This window comes from Hyla sarda, chromosome 4, assembly GCF_029499605.1.
Source record: "Hyla sarda isolate aHylSar1 chromosome 4, aHylSar1.hap1, whole genome shotgun sequence".
Classification (NCBI taxonomy): domain Eukaryota; kingdom Metazoa; phylum Chordata; class Amphibia; order Anura; family Hylidae; genus Hyla; species Hyla sarda.
Window position 1 is genome coordinate 12830286 of NC_079192.1, and position 9942 is coordinate 12840227.

At 48.0% G+C, this 9942-nt stretch overlaps 1 protein-coding gene across 1 annotated transcript in view; it reads right to left on the reverse strand.

Annotated features, from left to right (window-relative positions):
* Nucleotides 1-4835, reverse strand: part of LOC130367252 (vitelline membrane outer layer protein 1 homolog) — a gene marked incomplete at its 5' end in the record, with an annotated part of 259043 nt that extends 254208 nt beyond the window's left edge. The window contains one exon of the mRNA XM_056569657.1: nt 4737-4835. Coding sequence (XP_056425632.1) covers nt 4737-4835 — 99 coding nt within the window. The remainder of the gene's footprint in view (nt 1-4736) is intronic.
* Nucleotides 4836-9942: the final 5107 nt, after the last annotated feature.

The following is a 9942-nucleotide window of genomic DNA, read 5'->3' on the forward strand; positions in this document are numbered from 1 at the left end:
GCAGAAAACTGTGGTGCTGCACGGACACTGGTGGCGGTCGAAATGGTTAAATAACTTTTGGATAAATGTCACTATTTCTTAATTAAGGACTCATTTAAAGAGAAGTTTTAAAGGTTCCCGGTATTTTTTCTAATATATATATATGGGGGGAGATTTATCATTATTTGTCTATGGTAGACACAGTTCTGCCCCTTTACACTCTTGTCTAATTTACACTCTTGCTCAGAATTTACTAAGGCTGTACACTTCTTTGATAAATCTTGTGCAAATATATAAACGCCCCCCTCGCTCTACCGTACACTTCTTCTCTACCTCACAGGAAAAGTGGACGTAGGGATTTTGTTCTATTGCTTTGAGGTCGGATTCCATTGAGGTTTTTTTGTCCATCAGCAAAAATGCCAGAAAAAACTGTCCCAGCTTTTTCCTGTGTTTTGTCAGTTTTTCTTGCATTTTTGCTGGTGTGTGGAAACAAAAAAATGTGCTAAACTTTTTGTTGTTTTTTTTTCTTCGAAATGTAGGTGAATGCGGAAGACTTTGTCAGATTTGGTGGATTGCAACGATGAACAGCATTTTTTTTAAATGTAAATAAAAGGGTTAACAAGGGCTGTGGGGTAGTGTTTATTTAAATACATTTTTTTTTCAATGTGTTGAGTTTTTTATAATTGAATTTTCAGGCTTAGTAGTGGAAGGTGTCTTGTAGACAGAATCCATTACTAAGCCGGGGCTTAGCGTTAGCCCCCAAATCAGCTAGCGCTAACCCCCAATTATTACTCCGGTACCCACCGCCACAGGGATTCTGGGAAGAGTCGGTAACAGTCCCGGAGCGTCAAAAATGGCGCTCCTGGGCCTAAGCTGTAACAGGCTGGCGTTATTTAGGCTGGGGACGGCCAGTAACAATGGTCCTCGCCAACCCTGGTAATGTCAGGCTGTTGCTGCTTAGTTGGTATCTGGCTGATAGTGAGAAAATGAGGGAACCACACACATTTTTTTTAATTATTTATTTATATAAAAAAAAACTTTAAAAAAAATGCCTCAACATATCCCCACACCTCTTGTTTGAATAGTTATTGTGTAATACTATGTCTGATACTTGTCTTTGTCTGTACCCCCTAATTGTAAGCGCTGCAGAATTTGTAGGCGCTATATAAATAAATAAAATAAAATAAATAAATAAAATAAATGCCTGTTTTCAGTATCAGCCCGATACCAACCAAGCAGCAACAGCCTGACGTTACCAGGGTGGGCGAGGACCATTGTTACTGGCCCTCCCCAGCCTAAATAACGCCAGCAAGTTACCGTCTAGGCCCAGGAGCACCATTTTTGACACTCCAGGCCTGTCGCTACCGGCTCTTCTTGGCAGCCCTGTGGCGGTGGGTACCGGGGTAATAATTGGGGGTTAGCCTTAGCTGATTTTGGGGCTAACACTAAGCCCCAGCTTAGTAATGGATTACGTCCATATGACGGCTTCCACTACTAACCCTGTAAATTAAATTCTAAAAAAGACGACACATTGAAAAAAATTTTTATTTAAAAACAACACTCCCCCACAGCCCTCGTCAACCATTTTATTGAAAAAAATAAATGCTGGTCATCGTCGCAGTCCACCGAATCTGACGTAGTCCTCCGCATTCACGTATCTGAAATGAGAAGGAAAGAAAAACAATAATTATCTGGAAAGAGCGCACATAATGCAGCGTGTTCCTAAACAGGGAGCCTCCAATTGTTGCTAAACTACAACTCCCATCATGGGGGGGGGCTGTAGTTAAGCAACAGCTGGAGTCTCCCTGTTTGGGAACACACTGCCAGAAAGGCTCTGTTCCCATTATGCAAAACGCATAATGTGAATAGAGATCTGTCCCTCTGACCTTGGACTACTACTCCCATCATGGGACAGAGTCTGTCCCATGATGGGAGTAGTTGTAGTACCATGGCACTGCTGAGGGATGGCACTTGCACATCCCCCGGCTGCAGGACTTTTAGAACTACTACTCCCATCATGGACAGACTCTGCCCATGATGGGAGTTGTCATCCAGGGGCTGAGGTGCAGATCGCACTGGGTCATTCTGCAGAGACCCACTGCGATCCGCATTTATTAACTGTAAAAGCCGGCGGCACATGGGTCTACACTGCGCACCCCGCCGGCTCCGCTTCTAAATTCACTTTCATAATTCATAATCCCCGCCGCCTATTCACCAATCAGAGCTCCCGTGTTCCAGCGGTGGCGATTATGAATTATGACAATGTATATAGAAGCCAACGTTCTGCTCAGTGGAGACGCATGTACCGCCAGCTTGTATAGTTAATAAATGCAGATCGCAGCAGGTCCCAAGAGAATGATCTGCTGCGATCCGCATTTAAAATAAAAAGCCTGCGGTACATGCGTCTACACTGCGCACCCCGCCGGCTTCTATATACAGCTATCATAATTCATAATCCCCGCCGCCGGAACACAGGAGCTCTGATTGGTGAATAGCTATTGACCAATCAGAGCTCACCTGTCCCGGTGGCGGGGATTATGAATTATGACAGCTGTGTATAGAAGCCGGCGGGGTGCGCAGTGTAGACGCATGTACCACCGGATTTTAGTTAAAAAAGCGGATTACAGCGGGTCTCTGCAGAATGACCTGGTGCGATCTGCACCTCAGCCCCTGGACTACAACTCCCATCATGGGCAGAGTCTGTTCATGATGGGAGTAGTAGTCCTAAAAGTCCCACAGCCGGGGGATGTGCTAGTGCCATCCCTCAGCAGCGCAGCGGTACTACAACTACTCCCATCTTGGGACAAACTCTGTCCCATGATGGGAGTAGTAGTCCAAGGGCAGAGGGGCAGATCGCAGCAGATCATTCTCTGGAGATCCGGTGCGATCCGCATTCATCAACTATACAAGCTGGCGGTACATTCATCTACACTGCACTGCCCGCGGGCTTCTATATACAGTTCTTATAATTCATAATCCCCGCCGGGAGACGGGAGACCTGATTGGCTAATAGCTATTGACCAATCAGAGCTCTCTTGTTCCGGCGGCTGGGATTATGAATTATGACAGTGTTTATAGGAGTCGGCGGCAGCGCAGTGTAGACGCATGTCCCGCCAGTTAATAAATGCGGATCGCAGTGGGTCTATGGATAATGACCCGATGCGATCTGCACTTCAGCCCCTGGAGTCAGTCCATGATGGGAGTAGCAGTCCTTACTGTGCCAAAATAGACACTTTGCTACGTGTCCTCTGAGGTGGTGTATATTTGCGCAAGAAAATGTAATTTGCGCATTTTTTTTGCGCAAAAAAACCCCCCTGCAGTTAGTAAATTCGATTCTACAGTAGAAAATCCTCTACGGTAAACTTAACCATAGACAATGCGATGAAAAATTCTATCAAAATTTGTGCAAACAAAAATGCAAAAAAAAAACACTTGCGCATATTTTTGCACCAAAAAATTTACACAAAAAAGCTCTATAAACAATGATAAATTCCCCCCATGCGCACTACGTTTTATGGTAAAATGGAAGATCTCATTACAAATTGGATTAAGTTGTGCAAAAAATAAGCCCTCTGAATTGTACAAGTGCCGGACTGTAGAGTTCACAGCAAAACATATGTATAGAAATGGTGGAGGGTCGGCACCAAGAGGAGTTGGGGTAAGAATCAGATATTCATTTTTGTCTATAAACATTGTTCACAGTTACCACAATGTGTTTGTTTTACAGGTGCAGCAACCAACAAAGAATGGGGATAACACGGCCCTGAACGGCATTAGATTATATTGTTCCTTCCCTGATTCGACAGATAAACAGGAGACAATTACATCTACAGTCGGAGGGTAAGGCCATTCAATTGTCTTTTTAACCCCATAAATTAGCAGCCAATTTTACCTCATCTTTTGAAAGCCATAACTCTTTCCATTTTCCATCCACAGACCCATAAAAAAATACATGTGGGGTGAAAAAAATATTACAATTTAGCAAATTTTGGGTGGTTTAGTTATTTATTTATTTATTTTTTTAATTAAAACTGATACATTGGGAAACCTTTATTAACCCCTTAAGGACCAGGCCATTTTACACCTTAGGACCAGAGCGTTTTTTGCACATCTGACCACCGTCACTTTAAGCATTAATAACTCTGAGATGCTTTTACCGAATATTCTGATTCTGAGACAGTTTTTTCGTGACATATTCTACTTTATTTTGGTGGTAAATTTTTGTCGTTACTTGCATCCTTTTTTGGTGAAAAATTCCAAAATTTCATGAAAATTCTGAAAATTTAGCATTTTTCTAACTTTGAAGCTCTCTGCTTGTAAAAAAAATGGATATTCCAAATAAATTATATTTTTATTCACAAATACAATATGTCCACTTTAAGTTGGCATCATAAAATGGACATATTTTCACTTTTTGAAAAATTAGAGGGCTTCAAAATAGAGCAGCAATTTTCAAAAATGTCATGAAAATTGCAAAATCTGAAGGGACAGATGTTACAGAACTACAACTCCCAACATGCCTGGGCAGTCTAGGCATGCTGAGAGTTGTAGTTTGGCAACATCTGGAGGGCTACAGTTTGGGCACCACTGTAACAGGGGTCCCCAAACTGTGACCCTCCAGATGTTGCAAAACTACAACTCCCAGCATACCCAGACAGACTTTGGCTGTCTGGGCATGCTGGGAGTTGCAGTTCGGCCTTCCTAGTGGTTGCCACAGTAAAAATCACTTTACTTTCAGTTTCATTTCTCCCCCCCACCGTTGATTCCCTTCCTGAGCTGGGATCTCCGGTGAATATCTGTGATGATTGCCGGGCCCCACGAGTCTTCTTCTCCAGGTATCGGCCTCCATGTTCTCCCCCTGTTCTGCCTGACATCCAGGGGTGGGCAGAACGGGGGGTTTCCATGGCAACCCACCGTCCTGCTCTGCCATTGGTCAGAATCAGTTCTGACCAATGGCAGGGTATAGGAGGAGATCGCAGCATTGCGACCTCACTCCTACCCTGCAGGATGCTGGGGCCTGTCACTGACAGGTCCGAGCATCCCTATTTTCCGGGTGATCGGGTCACCAGAGACCCGATCAGCCCGGAATAGGAGAAAATCGCATGTCTGAATTGACATGCGATTTTCTGCGATCGTCGACATGCGGGGGTCCCGGGACCCCCCTAGGCATTTGCACGGCATGCCTGCTGAACGATTACAGCAGACATGCAGTTCCGATCTCTGCCCAGCGCACGGCAGAGACCGGAAATACACCAGGATGTTCTCTAACGTCCTGGGTCCTTAAGGCCCAGGCTGTCAGGACGTTCTCTAACGTCCAAGGTCCTGAACAAGTTAAAGGGGTACTCCGGTGGAAAACTTTTAATTTTTTTTTAAATAAAAAAAAAAAGTTAAAGTTAAACAGATTTGTAAATTACTTCTATTAAAAAATCTTATTCAAGTACTCATTAGCTGCTGAAAACTACAGAGGAAATTCTTTGCTTTTTGGAACACAGAGCTCTCTGCTGACATCACAAGCACAGTGCTCTCTGCTGACATCTCTGTCAATTTTAAGAACTGTACAGAGTAGGAGGAAATCCCCATAGCAAACATATGCTGCTCTGGACAGTTCCTAAAATGGACAGAGATGTCAGCAGAGAACACTGTGGTCATGATGTCAGCAGAGAGCTCTGTGTTCCAAAAAGAAAAGAATTCAGCAGCTAAGTACTTGACGGATTAAGATTTTTTTTATAGAAATAATTTACAAATCTGGTTAACTTTCTGGCACCAGTTGATCTAACTTGTTGGGGACGCCCTTGCTCCCTGCTACTTAAGGACCTGTACACCCGAGGGAATTTCAGTCCTCGCCGCTCACCGGGCAGGGACTGGACCAGGATGCCTGCTGAAATCATTCAGCAGGAATCCTGTACAAACCCCTGGGGGGACCTGAGACCCCCCATGTCGGCATTCGCGGCACATCGCCTGTCAATTCAGACCAGCGATCTGCGGCAATTCAGAGTCATACGGGTCTCCGATGACCCAGAAAATAAGGGGGATCGGGGCTGTCCAAGACACCAATGATCCCCCTGAAGGGATAGGAGTGAAGTGGCAGGGGAGCGAGCGACCAATAGCAGATCAGGGGCGTGGGGGGTTAAATTCCGCCGGTAAGTGAACTCTGGCGTCAGCCACCGCTACTTCCCCTGCTCTTTCCGGACTACAGTGGGTGGGCAGAGCGGGGGAACTAGCGGTGGCCGACGCCAGAGGTTACTTACCGGCGGCATTCGGCGGCGGGCGGCGATCCTACAGAAGTCGGTGAGTAGTTGCCTAGCAACATCTGGAGGGCTACAGTTTGGAGACCACTATACAATGGTCTCTAAATTGTAGCCCTCCAGATGTTGCAAAACTACAACTTCCAGCATGCCCAGACAGCAGTTTGATGTCTGGGCATGCTTGGATTTATAGTTTTGCAACATCTGGAGGGCCACAGTTTGGAGATCGCTATGCGGGGGTCTTTAAACTGTGGTCCTCTAAATCTTGCAAAACTACAACTCAGGTAGCAAGGTAGGGAAGTAGCCAGTGCTCCTTCATATACAAATCATCATCCCCCTCCCTGTCACCGGCACCCCCAACCCTGTCACTTGCACTCCCCCATCACTTGCACCACCACCCCCACCATCATCACTTGCACTCCCCCCCTTATCATCATCATCATCACCTGCACCCCCCCTCATCTTCATCACCTGCACCCCCCCTCATCATCATCACCTGCCCCCCCCACCCGCCCTCATCATCATGATCTTCACCACTTGCACTTCCCTCTTCCCCCCTCCCGTCACCTTGCCTCTCCTGCTCTGCTGATGCCAGGATGAATAAAAAAAAACTTTTACTCACCTATTTCCCACACAGCGATCTCCTGGGCAGCACAGGCTGGCTGTGTTCTGCTCCCGCTACAGTGCAGGCGCCAATGAGTGATGTCATCGGCGCCTGCGCTGCAGAGGTCACAGGTCTCCACAGGTCCTGCGGCTCACGCTGAGTAGAGGCTTTAGCTGTGTGTGCATGTGCGGACACAACTGAGAGCTGCGCTCGCTCGCCTGGGGACCTGGGACAAGTGTCCTGGATCCCCATTAGCGGAGTGAGCGCCTCTCTGCCCGGGGCCCCGCGTGCCACTCAAAAGCACCCCGCGTGCCATGAGTGGCACGCGTGCCAGGGGTTGCCGACCCCTGGTTTAGGCCATGTTCATTTCACAAAGACAATACCGGGAAACTATGGTTTCGGATATGTGAACTTTATCTAGAAAATACCCAGCAGCTATAGGTTAGACTATGTTCACTTTACCAAGACAATACCGAGAAGCTATGGGTTCTGCTACGTGTGCTTTACCAAGACAATACCGAGAAGCTATGGGTTCTGCAAAGTGTGCTTTACAAAGACAATACTGAGACTCCGGCCGGCTCCTTACATGACAGTGCGCTCAGCCTATCACCGGCCGAGGCGGGACTTCGCTGAGGTAGCTAATAGGCTGACGGCTCTGTGACGTTCCCATCCCCAGCGTGAGGTTGTTCCCGAAGCAACGGGGGAACCTAGGAAGGTGAGTTAAAGTTTATTTAGTTTATTTTTGCAGCCCGGGTACAAGGAATATGTTGTACAGTACAGAGTTCCAGCGCCGGCGGCCGGCAACTCACAGGAGGATGAGGAGAGCAGCACTTGCGAGTGACATATGATTAGTTCCCCGATGTGGGGGCGCAGAGCTGGGCTAATAATTCATTGGGCGGGGGAAGAAAGGCAGAACAGTGCCCCCCAATCACATATGATTAGTTCCCCGATGTGGGGACAGCACGCTGCAGCTGATAATTCATTCATTCGAGGGGGGGACCGGTATTGCGGTATAGGGAAAATTCATATCGTGCAGGAAAAAAAATTCGGTATTCGGTATGAACTGGTATACCGCCCAGCACTAGGTTCGGCTATGTTCACTTCACTAAGATACCGTATTTATCGGCGTATAACACGCACTGCCGTATAACACGCACCCACATTTTAACAGGGAAAATTAAATAAAAAAAAATAAAATGTAAAATAAATAACTTGGACTATATGCCACATCATCCCCCCAACTTTGTTTTCTTCTGCACCTCAGTTTGGTCCCGTCCCCTCCAGTGCCACATTATTCCTTCCCTTTTATCAGTCCCTATGCCACATTTACCCCTCTCATCACCACCACCCATGTCTCATCATCCCCCCTCGTCTTCCCCCACCCTGTCTCATCATCCCCCATGTCTCATCATTTTCCCCTGTCATAGACCACCACTAGCTATACAGACATTAAGCATTTAGTGCCTCCCCCCACCATCATTTCCCCCTGTCTCATCATCCCCCCACCCTGTCTCATCATGTCCCCCATCATTCCCCCCCTCATCATCCCCACACCCTGTCTCATCATGTCCCCATCATTCCCCCCTCATCATCCCCCACTCTGTCTCATCATGTCCCCATCATTCCCCCCCTCATCATCCCCCCACCCTGTCTCATCATGTCCCCATAATTCCCCTCTCATAATCCCCCCACCCTGTCTCATCATGTCCCCATCATTCCCCCCTCATCATCCCCACACCCTGTCTCATCATGTCCCCATCATTCCCCCCTCATCATCCCCACACCCTGTCTCATCATGTCCCCATCATTCCCCCTCATCATCCCCACACCCTGTCTCTTCATGTCCCCCATCATTCCCCCCTCATCATCCCCACACCCTGTCTCATCATGTCCCCCATCATTCTCCCTCATAATCCCCCCACCCTGTCTCATCATGTCCCCCATCATTCCCCCCTCATCACCCCCCCACCCTGTCTCATCATGTCCCCATCATTCTCCCTCATCATCCCCACACCCTGTCTCATGTCCCCCATCATTCCCCCCTCATAATCCCCCACCCTGACTCATCATGTCCCCATCATTCCCTCCTTATAATCCCCCCACCCTGTATCATCATGTCCCCATCATTCTAACTCATCATCCCCACACCCTGTCTCATCATGTCCCCCATCATTCTCCCTCATCATCCCCCCACCCTGTCTCATCATGTCCCCATCATTCCCCCCTCATCATCCCCAAACCCTGTCTAATCATGTCCCCATCATTCCCCCCTCATAATCCCCCCCACCCTGTCTCATCATGTCCCCATCATTCCCCCCTCATAATCCCCCCACCCTGTCTCATCATGTCCCCATCATTCTCCCCCATCATCCCCACACCCTGTCTCATCATGTCCCCATCATTCCCCCCTCATAATCCCCCCACCCTGTCTCATCATGTCCCCATCATTCTCCCTCATAATCCCCCCACCCTGTCTCATCATGTCCCCATCATTCTCCCTCATAATCCCCCCACTCTGTCTCATCATGTCCCATCATTCTACCTCATAATCCCCCCACCCTGTCTCATCATGTCCCCATCATTCTCCCTCATCATCCCCCCACCCTGTCTCATCATGTCCCCATCATTCCCCCCTCATAATCCCCACACCCTGTCTCATCATGTCCCCATCATTCCCCCCTCATCATCCCCCCACCCTGTCTCATCATGTCCTCATCATTCCCCCCTCATAATCCCCTCACCCTGTCTCATCATGTCCCCATCATTCCCCCCTCATCATCCCCACACCCTGTCTCATCATGTCCCCATCATTCCCCCTCATAATCCCCCCACCCTGTCTCATCATGTCCCCATCATTCTCCCTCATCATCCCCCCACCCTGTCTCATCATGTCCCCATCATTCCCCCCTCATAATCCCCCCACCCTGTCTCATCATTTCCCCATCATTCCCCCCTCATAATCCCCTCACCCTGTCTCATCATGTCCCCATCATTCTCCCCCATCATCCCCACACCCTGTCTCATCATGTCCCCATCATTCTCCCTCATCATCCCCACACCCTGTCTCATCATGTCCCCCATCATTCCCCCCTCATAATCCCCCACCCTGTCTCA